The 13,987-nt window shown below is 44.4% G+C and overlaps 1 protein-coding gene across 1 annotated transcript in view; it reads right to left on the bottom strand.

Annotated features, from left to right (window-relative positions):
- The window catches only part of CFAP299 (cilia and flagella associated protein 299), a 395,446-nt gene extending 385,933 nt beyond the window's left edge, over positions 1-9,513 (bottom strand). Inside the window, exon 1 of the mRNA XM_084626905.1 lies at positions 9,353-9,513. Within this exon, the coding sequence (XP_084483031.1) occupies positions 9,353-9,472 (120 nt within the window). The 5' untranslated portion in view covers positions 9,473-9,513. The remainder of the gene's footprint in view (positions 1-9,352) is intronic.
- Between the last annotated feature and the right edge of the window lie 4,474 nt (positions 9,514-13,987).

The raw sequence follows: 13,987 nt of genomic DNA, 5'->3' as shown, positions 1-13,987 counted from the left end.
CAACACAAAAAAATCTCTAGAAAAAAGGATTTTTTTTTACTTCTAAAATTAGAAAGTTTACAAGCCAGGAACAAGCTAGGTATGGAAACATCACTTTAGGTTAGCATCCATCCCTTCTACCAGTGATTTTTCATTCCCTTATGTCCACACCATCCTCATTATGACTACGTGAAAAGGATAGCCCCATGAAGCAGAACAGGAAATAAACTCTCCAGATGGGTAAATAAAGATTTCTAGTTGTGTCTAATCAATTTCTATCATTAAAGAGCTGCAGATGCCTCACTGAAAGCTTTGGAGAAAGACATTCTATTTGGAGAAAACTCTGTTTATACATCATACTTTGCGCTGTTTTTTTAATTGCAACTATTTCTGTTATTAAAATATCACCTCTACAGTGGAAATTTCCTATCTCTGGGAAATGGCAAGGAGTTCAGTCCTCTAAACATATAGAAATCTCAGGATCTATATAGCTCTCTAGCCACTTGCAGGGGCAAGGAGAATTCAGGAGGCAGTGCCCGGTCTCTGCACAGCACCCTGAACTCCACATTCCACCATAGCTACAAAGCACTACAAAGTTGGATACCCAAAACTTCAGCTGGAGGTTGTTTGTAGCTGTATAAAGAAGAATGGAGCTGCAGCTCTGATCATATGCAGCTTGGGGGTGATTTACATTCAGAAAGGGGATAATGCAATACCCACTGGCTACTCCCTGGCGCCTTCATCTCCATTTCTAGCTTCCCAGGACTGTGGTGCCAATATGAAGAGGTACCCATAGAACTGAGAGCTAAGGGTCAGAATGAATCACAGCTGCTGTTCTGTCACTGCAAGTGTGTCCCCTCATTTGGTGCATTTTGCTGCTCCCTTTTCTGCAGAGCTCGCAACCCCATAAGCTCATCTATCCATAAGGTCTAGAAGGGGAAAAGCTGGGAGGAAAGGGAAAGCATATATAACCTGAATGTTCAGTCCTTACACAGACAAAACTTCATTTAAGGCTGTAGGTTAGACCCAATGAGCACATACTTTTGTAAAACACAACAGTCACCATCCCACATCTGCTTCGGTATGCGTGGCCTCCTTTCCTATAGTATGAGCTTCTAAACAAAATACAAAAGTGAACTAATGCTTCCATCTAGTGGTAAGAGACCAGAACAATCTATCAACAGACAGTTCATATACTTGAGTCACAATAGATAAGAAGATACTTCCCTCTGTTCCATGGTGCAGAGGGGAGAAAATCAAACAGAACTAGGGAGTAACAGAGGAGGGAAGAAAAATACAGGGCGGAATCCCCCTGGAAGTTAGTGCTGCTCCTCACACTACCTTCTGAGCCACTGGCTCTCACTCCCTGTGGAGGATGGCAGAAGAGCCCAGCTGTGGACCAGGAGGCTAGTGGCAGCACAGCCAGTCAGCTGACCTTCCTGCCACGGGTAGGAGAGCTCGGGATACAGAGCACAGGAAGAGGCACTCCCTATGGGCATTCCAGTGATTGACAGGGGTGGGATTTCCTGTGGATTCTTGGGTTGGGTGTGTTGGTAGATCTCTGACCCTTCAGTGTCTCTGCTAATCCATCCCCCTGAGGGAATAACAGGTCCTGATTCCCACTTGTGGAACTAACTGAGTTCTAGATTACTTTTTTCCCTCTTCTGCTGCTTTTTATGTTACAGGGAAGAGATGACACACAAAACACCTCTATGGGTACCTGGATGGTGTATTAAACTTATTGATGTCTTCAAAATTTTAAAGATCTCAAATACTTCAGACAGTAAGTTTTCATAAAGCACAAGCAAAAACCCTCTATGTGAAGCCAGTAAATAATGTTTTAATACAGAGCCAGAAAGTCCTTTGACAATTTAACACTCAAAGATTGAGTTTCTGCTTTCTGAACCTCTGCAAATTTGACATCTCTATGCTCTGAAATATTAGACAAGAAAGATTCAAGATCTGTCATTCAGTAATTGCTCCTACACAGGCTTTGTGTAATACATGTTGAGTTTCTATTGGTTGACCTCACCTTTTCCATGATATCATACCCTATTGGCATTTCATATCATCATACCAGCATCATGACACCATCTCATTTATTTTGCCAATTCTTCAATATATTAATTTGCTTGTAAGTTATATACCTGTTCCTAATCCTTTGCCTGATTGTGTCTTTTAGACTTTTAAGTCCTAGAAGACAGGTTGTCTCTTATTTATGGCCACTTCCTGCCACGTTCAACTTTTAAGATATGCTCTTGCCCAACCCAACGTTATGAGCTTGATGTAGGCATTACTGGGGTGAAATTCTATAGCACGTGTTGGACAGGAGATCAGACAAAACCACCATAATGGTTTCTTCTGACCGCAAAAAATAAATAAATCTTTGAGTTTGCAGGTAACCTGCCACACCCACAGAGCCCCACTGAAGTCAGCAGGACTCCAACAAGCAAGGTTCATGCCTCCAAGTTGTAGGTTGCAGGTTCTGTAGAGCACCCAGCACAGTTGGGCCTCAATCCCACTGGGAGACCACAATGCAGATGTTTGATATTAACACCATCCCCGGTATGCTAATGAAATGCCATAATGCTATGGAGAAAAGATAGCATCAGGAGTAGCCTAAAGCCTGCAGACTTTCCTCATCTGTCTCATTTTATTAATTATTTGTATTATCATAGCACTGGGGAACCCCAGTCATGGACCTGGACCCATTGTGCTAGGCACTGGACAAACACAGAACAAGATGGCCCTTGCCCCATACAGCTTGCAATCTAAGTGTAAGACAACAAACAACTGATGGAGGGCGACAGACAGACCAACAGGGACTACAAGGAAACAATGGGAGAATATAGGTCAGCATGGTAAGCTATAGGATCAGCAAACCAGTGGCTTAACTGTTAAGTTTTTGGAATGCCTCTTATCTTCTTTCCTCAGCCACCGAACTTGCCTCGGCCACTGCCTGCAAGAAGCCAGGCCATTTTCAGGTTTGTGTCTTGTTTTAAACAGCTAACTCAGGGTTTTACTGTGCTCTAGATTAGACATTTAAAACACCCACTACACAAGAAAGCAGCCCAACCACTTATGAAGTGTTGATGAATTCAGCTCCAGGCAGTAGGCAGCAGTTTGAGGGATGGGGCATATCCTTTTGTATGGGCACCTAATAAACCCTGACAGGCAAACTAAAAAAAGAAATAGCATGTTTGTCCTCCATCCCATTCACCATTGCCAACTTTTCAGAGATCAGGAAATGCTGACAGGTTTTACTTTGATTTCAGAAGCTAAATGAGGATGAGTAGCTTTCTACCAAAAGGAAGTCTTGAAGCGATCGAGATTGGAGGCCTAAATCACTTTGGCCCTGTCATAAATATAAAGGGAAGGGTAAACCCCTTTGAAATCCCTCCTGGCCAGGGGAAAGCTCCTCTCACCTGTAAAGGGTTAAGAAGCTAAAGGTAACCTCGCTGGCACCTGACCAAAATGACCAATGAGGAGACAAGATACTTTCAAAAGCTGGGAGGAGGGAGAGAAACAAAGGGTCTGTGTCTGTCTATATGCTGGTCTTTACCGGGGATAGACCAGGAATGGAGTCTTAGAACTTTTAGTAAGTAATCTAGCTAGGTATGTGTTAGATTATGATTTCTTTAAATGGCTGAGAAAAGAATTGTGCTGAATAGAATAACTATTTCTGTCTGTGTATCTTTTTTGTAACTTAAGGTTTTGCCTAGAGGGGTTCTCTATGTTTTTGAATCTAATTATCCTGTAAGATATCTACCATCCTGATTTTACAAGGGGGATTTCTTTATTTCTATTTACTTCTATTTTTTATTAAAAGTCTTCTTGTAAAAAACTGAATGCTTTTTCATTGTTCTCAGATCCAAGGGTTTGGGTCTGTGGTCACCTATGCAAATTGGTGAGGCTTTTTATCCAACATTTCCCAGGAAAGGGGGGGTGCAAGTGTTGGGAGGATTGTTCATTGTTCTTAAGATCCAAGGGTCTGGGTCTGTAGTCACCTAGGCAAATTGGTGAGGCTTTTTACCAAACCTTGTCCAGGAAGTGGGGTGCAAGGTTTTGGGAAGTATTTTGGGGGGAAGGACGCGTCCAAACAGCTCTTCCCCAGTAACCAGTATTAGTTTGGTGGTGGTAGCGGCCAGTCCAAGGACAACGGGTGGAATATTTTGTACCTTGGGGAAGTTTTGACCTAAGCTGGTAAAGATAAGCTTAGGAGGTTTTTCATGCAGGTCCCCACATCTGTACCCTAGAGTTCAGAGTGGGGGGAGGAACCTTGACAGGCCCTGTGAGAGCGTGGCTCCCCTTCTGGCATGGCCTTGCAGGCCTGCTGCCCCCTTACTTTCCCTCTTGCAATAATTTATTCAGACCTAAGAATGGAGAACAAGTTACCTCCTTTGTGGAGTTTCAGTTATTAATTCCTTTAACAGAGGACAACCATCCCCACCCTCCCCCATCCTTCCTCATTGACCCATGAACTCCAACCCTTCTCATGGCCATCAGGCTAATGTCAACAAGCATCCTCTCCTAAATTCAGGAGTAATCCCCAGCCCTCCTCCCCAAGACTGGTTACCATGGGGAAAAAAATTCACACTCCTCAGATAAGGAAGCCACAGCTCTCCTTCTGGAGCTGGGCTATGTTTCAGGCTAGCTAGAGCCCTCACTCAGTTTATCCCCAGCAGGCCTCTTTTTACTTACTCCTTTCACTTATCATCTTGGGAAGGCAAAAAGGCTGCAGTCCTCGTCCTCCTACTCCTAGAGTTTCTGAGAGCTTGTCTCTCTAGGAGCACTTCCTTGCAACTAAGCTCTGGAAACTTTTTAGTAACTGTCAACTGCCTAGATAGCTGGTTGGCAGCTAACTGCTTACACGGTGTCCAAAATTGGTTTGTTCTCCTTAAAGGAGCCTGTAACGGATAAGCCGGGCTCTGATTCCCCTTAAAGAAGCCAGGGTTTATCATCCAACTACAGAAGCACTGTATAGCAACAAACAAAGATGTTTGCCTACAGTTGCTAACTGAGATGAATCTGTGACAGGTCCCTTTGACAAATCCAGCCTAAATCATTCTACATATGCTCTGGACATGATAAGATCTACTTTCCCCTAGATAAGATGATTTTGTCTTATTCCCCTAACAAATCAATTTGCTGCTGTTTTACACATCAGAAAACATTGCTGCATGAGTCAACCCCAAAGTTTCGTCTGTTTGCAACTGCGGACAGATACCTGTATTTGGGTATTTGCTATACAATTCTTCTGTAGTTGGATGATATCCACATTAAATGGAGAGCCCATACAAAAACAACAAACAAAAACGATGTTCAGAGCAAAGGATTTCTGGACCAGCTCATCACCCTGAAGTTAGCCAGTGAATAAAACATTGTTTTGGCTAATGCTGTCTCACACTCAGCTTCACAAATAAAGAGTGTGGAAAGGCCATTAAAATGCATCTTTTCAACCCATCTCTACTTCACAAAACTGGACTTGACAAGCTTCAATACTGTCCTCAGGGCTTGTTTACACACAAGTTATATTGCTTTAACTATAACGGTACATAGTTAGTTGGTACAGTAACACCCTACCTCTAATAGGGATGCAATTACAATGGAAAGGTGTTTTATACTAGATAGCTTATACCTATACAGTAAGGGCAATAAACTAAACCTGTATAGGGCACCAATATAAAGTGCCTCCACACTGGTAAAAGTATTTCAGTAAAACATTACAGTCCTAACCAAAATATTTATAAATATTTAAAAAAAAAAAAACCACACCACACATTTAGACCAGGCCTGATGGAGCTATGCTAATGAGGGCATCTTCCTTTAAACAAAGTAATGAAGAAAAATTGCTATTTGAATGTTTTTGCCTTAAGCCATGTCTACACTGCAAACTTTTGCTGACATAGCTATGCCAGCAAGCGGTTGATAAGATGTGACTTTGTAATCAACATAACTGTGCTGGCAAAAGCCCCTAGTGTAGATGCAGCTTATAGCTTTTGCTAGTATAGCTTATGTTGCTCGGAGGGGGAGAGACGGGAGTAAGCTATCCCACCAAAAAGGGCGGTCCTTATGGTATACGCTGGGTCCACGCTAGGGGCTTTTGCCAACACAGTCAGTTGTCGGTTACGTTCATGCTAGGAGTGCTTCGCCAGCACCGTATACTGCTATACTAGCAATACATGCCTGGTGTTGTCTTCGCCTAAGATTCTCTTGGTCTTATACCCTAAAATGATGGTGAGATACGTGTGCACAAGCTGCTGAAACCATTTCACCAAACTGTCATTCTAGCGGTTAGACTGGCAACCAACAAAAGACTGCAATTTTCCACCTCTATTGCATTGTACGTAACATTGGGGCTACACAAATTTTAGCATGTAATGCTTGATAACATTTATATGAAAGCACAGCCCGGCTTCCTTTATTGGTGATGGTTTCAGAAAATAACTGCTAGAAGAACAAGAAACACAATCAGAAGTAACTTCTTCATAATGGCTTTGGAAAGTCTAATAAAACTACAAAATAAAGAGCTGCATATTTGGGATTTAAAGAGGCTTTAGCTCCTCCTCTGTTTTTTATTGCTCCAGCAGTATGGACATTTCCCATGCCAACATTAAGAAACATGCATACCTTTTATAACAAACAAGAAACCTGGGCATGACTGACTGACTATGACATGTATCCAATACTGAGAAAGCAACTCAGGATTTCACAGGAGAGCTGCTCCTGCTAACATCACAGATAGTGACTTCTTTGAATTCACTGAAACATGACAGCACTACAGCTGACTTGAAAAGAGGATTTGTTTTTTCCACCAAACAGCTACTTTCTCTACAGAAGGACATAACTTTTAATGATAGTGGAGATGCAGTTCGATTTAGTGTTTACCTGAAACAGAAGATAAACATGAATGATCCTTATGATGAATTCTCAAAGCAAATATGCCATTAATCAACGATAAAGGCAAAAAAAATCCACTCAATGGTCCCTCGTGTCCTTTCTACTTTGTATCTCAGTCAAGGGTTTGATATATTTACTGGGGAAGAGCTACTGGGTAGATGTATTAATTTTGCAATGCATCTATTTTTGAAAATTAGCTTCCCAGTGGAGCTCTTAACTCCCGGGTTCCAGCTGAATTTACCTAATTCTTATCCTTCCATCTTATTTCTAGCACATTTCACGACTCTTCAGCTGTCATTTGCTGTTAATTCTCCCATCTGCTCTTCCATTTTGGCTCCTAGACCACATCCTCCCTGTTCTTGATTCTACCATGAAGTTACTTCCCTACACCTTATGTAACTCTCCCAAACCCATATGTTTTGACCTTGTCCCTGGCTATCTATGGTACTTATAGGGCCCACATTACCATATCTCAGCGCCTCAATCTTTTAATGTATTTATCCTCATAACACCTCTGTGATGTAGGGAAATGCTACCACTGCCATTTGCAGACAAGTAATGGAGCACAGAAAAGCTAAGTGACTTGCCCAAGATAAGCTAGGAAGCACAGAATTGAACCAATACCTCCTAGACTAGTGTCTTAGACACTGTACCATCCTTCTCCAACTCAGCACCAGGGTACTAAGCACTCAGTAGTTTCGGAGAGTAAGCGTGGGAGAAGGTAGGGAAAAATGAACAAATGGAGAGAGCGGAGCATGCAGTGAAAACAGGAGAAAAAAAATAGAATAGAGGAAAAGAAAGAAGGGAAATGCAAGAGAACATAATGCAAAAGGAAGGGATGCTGCCATGACATGTAAAAAGAAGATTACGTTTTCCACAAGGAGAAAGGTAGTGGGGGGAAAAAATCATAGACCAAAAGGAGAGAGAAAGAAAATGGAAAAGGAGGTCAAGAAAGATAACAATAAACATGGCAGAGAATAAAAAGGAAAGAAATACATCAGGGGAGATGATATGCATTGTGGTGAGGTTTGTGAAATACATGTTTTAATACAAATTATTCCCCATGTTTTATTACAGTTGTCAGGAAGACATCCAACACCTCCAGCAATTTCAGAGGGATGCAGGAGCGATGGCAGAACACAGTCCCTGATTTCTCACCACTGAAGTCAATGGGAGTTTTGCCATTAACGTCCACGGCACAGAATCAGGCCCATATTTGTTCCTTAGTAGGCTTAATTAAAATTAATGATAAGCATGAAACTAAGAGGAAAAATTGCTTCACTATTAAAATTATCCTAATAACCAGTAATTCCCCTCAGCCCACCAAATTTGAAGCCCATTTTTAAATTATGTATTTGTAGAATTCCCATAGAGAAACAAGGTGAGTAAGGTAATATCTTTTATTGGACAGACTTTTGTTGGCGAGAGAGACAAGCTTCTGAGTTTAAACAGAGCTCTTCTTCAGGTCTGGTCCAGAAGAGCTCTGCATAAGTTCAAAAGCTTGTCTCCCTCGCCAACAGAAGTTGATCCAGTAAAAGATATTACCTCACCTACCTTGTCTCTCTAATACCCTAGGAACGATATACCCCCCAGCAACATGGCCAACAATAGAATTCCCACAGGCCGATATGGCATAGTCAGATGCCTGGAATCAATATATTGGAAATAACTGAAAGTAAACTTCAAATAAAATTCAACATCAATGAACAAGCAACAATTTCTAAAATGTAAAGGAACATGTTGAAGCCACAAATTTCTGTACTTGTTAATAGTAACACCACAGATTAGGGAGTGAAAGAATTGTAGCTATCCAGTTTATACCTCATTATTATATGTTCTTGTTTATACTTCACATCTCAGTGGGGGAAAAAAAAGACTCAGTCAAGTCAGTTTCACTTTTGTTTATAGTCAATTTCACATTCAGGCCCTGGAAACCCTAACTAGTGATGCAAATACTGAGGGGAAACATTTGATTAAAAATAATTGCACAGGGGAAGGGGTGATGGATGAGGGCTGTATGGGGGTGGGATGGGGGGCGGTTCTAGAAGAAGGGCTATATGGGGGGACAACATACATTGGGGGAAGGGCTGCATGGAGGTTGCCTTGGAGGCTGCACTAGGAGAAATGCTGCATGGAGGATTGTCTGGGCGCTGCACTGGAGGAAAGGCTGCATGGAGGGTTACCTAGGGGAAGGCACGGCAGGAAGGGCGGCACCGGGGGTTGCCTGGGGGCTGCCCTGGGGGGCAGCACCAGGGGGAAAGGGCTGCCCGGGGGGAAGGGCTGCCCCGGGGGTCTGGCAGCACGGGGGGGGGGGGTGGAGGCAGCACTGGGGAGTCCGGCTGCTCGGGGAGCAGGGCGCGCTGGGGGGCGGGCTGGCCGGGCTGACCCGCGCTGCCGGAGCCGGGCGCGGCGCTGTACCAGGCCGGCGGAGGGCCGCCCCGCGGCTGGGGCTGCGCCCGCGCCCCCTGCCCACCTCCAGGTAGAACAGGTCCTGCGTGGTGATCTGCGAGTCCAGGTAGTCGTCGTAGGCGTTGAACTGGGTGATGATGTGATCCAGGGCGGCCCCCGCCTCGTCCGCCTCCAGCGCCGCCATCCTAGCAACAGCCGGGCCCCGCCCCCTGGGCGGAGCCGCCCCGCCGCCTTGCGCGGCTCCGGGGCCGCCGCGGCGGTTGTGCGCGCGCCCGGTCCCGCGCGGCCTCCGCGCCTGCGCCCGCCGCCCCGGGGCCCGCGCCGCGCCGCGCCGCGCGGAACCCTGTGCTCAGTGCTTGACTTGAGCCCCGGCAGCTCTGGGCTCGCTGCGTCAGTTCGGAAAGTAAAAATAATTGCTTGAGCCCTAGCCTCTCTTTCGTTGCAAATTAAGCCCGGGCTAGATTGCTCTGTGTTGCTTGCCTATGTCTTTGCACAGCTGTGTAAACAGGAATGGGTGCGTATGCACAGTGATCACCCCTTTGGGGTAGTGCTGTGAGCCCCAAAAGTCAGCCGCAGTCTGCCCCCCGCTCCGGCCAGGACTAATCAGGTGTTTGGACTTTCTTTGAGCAACCTGCACAATTGGACAGCAGTCACTCATCATCGGGTAGTTATTCAAACAAGTGGCCTAAATATAAGCCCCTCACCCTCTTGGTCTGAAAACGAAAACAAAAAGTATCAAACCCGGCCACTGCACTCCACTCGTTTTCTGACCCTTGTGAAATAAGAATTTGGAACATGGATTTCAGATTCACTATGCCCCTGAGATCACCCTGTGTTTTATATCTTATGTTGAACAGCTGGGTCTGAGAAAGCATGCATCATCCCACTAGGCAAGTGTCTACTACAACAGGGGCTTGATCCTTCACCACTGAAATAGACAAGAACTTTGCTATTGACTGCAGTGAGCACAGGATCTGACATAGGAGCAGGAAGAGTCTCCCTATCAGGTTGGTATGAAACTAAGACCTTTTGAAGTTTTTCACAAAATAAAACAAAAACGGAGAGGATCCACCCCACAATAGCCTGAGTGCTTCGAACACTCCCCTGGGATGAAGGAAACATGAGAGAATATCCCAAGCAGGTGTCCTAACCACCTGGATGTTGGCTAATTCTAGGATGGGTTCTCTCGCGGTCTCCGGTGGAGTTGTCTGATTTTGTAGAAATAATTACATAAAACATTCAGTGGAGTAGGGACTGGAAGCTGGGTCTCCAACATCTCAGCTAAGTGAGCTAGCTACTGGGCCATAGAGTCAATCTCCTTTGGCCTGACAAATATTTAATTAATACAAAGTGGAACAGCTCCAACAAACAATTAAAGGAGCCTCACACCAGAATACCCCAAAGCCCAGTGGTTAGAGTGCTCACCTGCAATGTTGAAGAGCTAGGCTCAAGTTCCCTCAGAAATAGGCAGAGCACAGTTCCCCATAACTTCTGCATCCCAGATGAGGGCCAAAACCATTGGCGTTTCTAGAAATTCCATCCTGGAGCCTCAGAAACCTTCCTGATGAAAGTTTCATCAAAACTGCCCCTTCACAGGAAAGTTTCAGGTTTGATTAATTGGTATTTTCCAACAAAAAACTGTTTTGTCAAAATGATTCCCCAGCCAGCTTTATGCAGGTGGTCACAATAGATCATCATCGTGGTCTCTTCTGTCTTTAAAATATATGCATCTTCTTTCTTCTCTGACTGAAACTGCCTCATTAAACAGAATCTTTTACATTAAAAGTAAAGCATGCCCTTACTTCGACCCCAGTTCAGCAAAGCCTGTATGCACATGCTTAACTCTAAGTATAAATCCACTGAAACAAATTAACTATTTTGAATTGAAACAGGTATAACAGCACACTTTGTCCCAAAGCATCTGAGTCTTCAAACATATCCCAAGGATTATGAAGGAAATTCAAGATGGTACCCATGAGCAACTGCCTCTGGCTGACTAGAAAGCTTTATGAGCCAGCAGCAGGTTTTTCCTTGTATAAACACTGACAATTCCTAAACTGTTTCTTTCTGGGGAAGAGGAAAGGGAAGACTCCAAACAGTCTCTAATCCCTTGCAGCAGCCACCTTGGCCAAGCAAAGATAGCTCCAAGATAAGAGTCACTGAGATGTGTTTAGATTAGATTTTGCTGGATGTGTGAGGTCACTACACTTTTAAATTGACAGAACTGAATACCTTGTTTTAGAAAGCCAGGATTTAGATGCTGCACTAGTCAGACAGATGCTGGTAAAGCCCTGCATACCAGTGCTGAAAAACTTAATGGGAGCAATCATCTTGAAGTGGACGAAGCTGATGGTTGATATAAAATGATGAGAAGGAAGACAAACTCTTTTTTAGCAGCACTAAGGTTACCCAGAGAAAGAGTTATCTAATCCATCAAAATACATTTTATTGACCATTTGATTAAAAAAGAATAGTGTAAGTTTCCCGTGAATCACCTTAATATGGTGCAAGCTTGAATGAGAACTTTTTACGGGTGGTCATCAAATAATGATGGGTGCTTGAAACAGTGCACTGCACAGCACTCGAGAAAGCCAGGAATGGTCTCAGAGTCTTATCTGTTCTCCCATCTATAATGCTCAATGAAAGGGACAGAGTCAAGCAGTTTAAGGGTCCCAAAGTAGATTAAACACCCTATAAATAGTTATGAAGCTTTATATGAAGAGAATGGTCTTCATAATGTTATCAATACATTTGAACATTCCCCTAGGAATCCTCAGCAATATCATGCTAATGCATGAGAACCAGACGGGGAAACTAGCAAGCAAAATACGACGTTAGCTAGTGTGGATTCATTGTCTAAGCTGAATGACATGAAAGAGACCCTGACTGCATATGGTAAAAGATAACAAAACATGTAAGGCTATCTACTATGTTATTAGTAACAGGTAGTTCAATTTTTACAGGAATTGTACGTTGGCTGTCCCATTAATAATAAGTGCACCAGCTACTGCTGATGACTTTTTCTTTTCACGATTTGCTGGAGGGCTATACAGATTTTTTTTAATGTTTTCAACTTTATATTGTCATTCATCAAGTAATGTTCCCCACTAGGACTACTGGGAGGTAAAAATACTGCTGCAGCCTTTTGATGCAGAATAAGAATCCATTCCAACTATGAAAGGAAACCAGTTAAAGAGGCAGTGTTTTGTCCTTGAGTTCTTAAATCAAGACACTTATCAAATACCTCCATCTTAAATGTCCAGTGGCTTCCAGGGAGAACTTCATAGGTCCCAGCACCTTTTACTCCATGCTGTAAGTGTACAGGTAGTTAAAACGAAAAACACACACTATGTAAGTACTTAATATTAGCCATTCAAGCATGAATATTTTGGTTACAAAGATGGAGATTTGCTGTGTGCCTTAAATAAGTCACTTACACCCTCTGCAACTCAGAGGACTTTTGTAAAAAAAGAAAATAAAGAGGTAATACTAGCCTAATTTCAGAGTGTTGTAAGAATTCCTGTTGGTTGATCACTGAAAGTACAGTTTGGTCCTCAACCAGCTTCAGTGGACCTATATTGATTTACACCAGCCAAGGGTCTGACGCAAAAGGTGCTATTAAATTGTGAAGTAGAAATCGGAGGGGAGGGTCTTTACGTGTAAGAAGAGATGCTTCACATGAATTTGTAAAGTAATTTGTCAGAAATTTTAATTCCTGGCAGTGAAAGAAACTGTGGATGGAACTGTTCCTTTATGGGGAAAAAAGGTTGCTTTTGTAAGCGGGGGAATAGTCCCGCTATTGTGGGGAACTTTCCTGGCTTCTGCACTACCCCGGTGAAGTGGGCTAGCGAAAGGATCTGAGTCCTCGCTCCCACTTCCTTTACCCAGTGGCCTCCCTGCCCTGGAGGACTCCCCTTCCACTCTCCTGTCTGGCAGAGTCCTCGTAACCCCAGCAAGTCTGCGCCCAGGATTCCTGGAGGGCTCGACCCCCAACCCTGCTGTAGTCACCTAGGACAGGGGCTAGGGTGTCCCAACTCCGGGGTACTCTCTCTGCACTGGGCACTTCTCTGACCCACTGACCATTACATACAAGCTAAAGCAAACACAAGTTATTTAATCAACAATTAATTTTAAAAAGAATAAGGAATAATGGGAAAGGTTAAAGGAAACACCTCAACCCGCTCTGTGGCAGGGAACATCACAAACAGTGTCTCTGGAATGTCAGGGCAGTTCACAGTCTGTTCCTTGTAAGTCCCAGGTCTTCTTCTCAGGCCCTGGCTGTGCTGCAGGGATGCTATGGGTTGGACACTCGCTCTGGTGGTGGCCACATGCTCTCAGGCTCTAAGTGGTAGGACCCTTCTTCCCAGTGTCGCCCCTGCCCTGTCGGGGTTACGATCCAAGCCTGGCCTGCAGAGCCTCTTGGCTGAGGCGTCTCCCTGTGCTGGGCCTGCTGCCCAGGGTCCCCCTCGCTCTTCCCAGCTGCTTACCGCACCCAGCTCCGGACTGCTCCAGCCCCAGCTCCACCATTAGGTCTCTGCACTGCTACTGCTGCTCTGCCTCCAGCTCCCTGGGCTGCTTCCTTGGCCCCTCTGCCTCTGGTTGCCGCACCTCTGCTCCCAGGACAGGCCTGCTCTGCAGGCTGCTTCTGTGACTCTGCTCCCAGCACTGACCTGCTTCCTGGGCTGCTTTTCTGGCCCCT

Source organism: Lepidochelys olivacea (assembly GCF_965140295.1).
Source record: "Lepidochelys olivacea isolate rLepOli2 genome assembly, chromosome: 4".
Taxonomy (NCBI): Eukaryota; Metazoa; Chordata; order Testudines; family Cheloniidae; genus Lepidochelys; species Lepidochelys olivacea.
The sequence above is the reverse complement of the archived record's forward strand: the minus strand, read 5'-3'. Positions and strand labels throughout refer to the sequence as shown.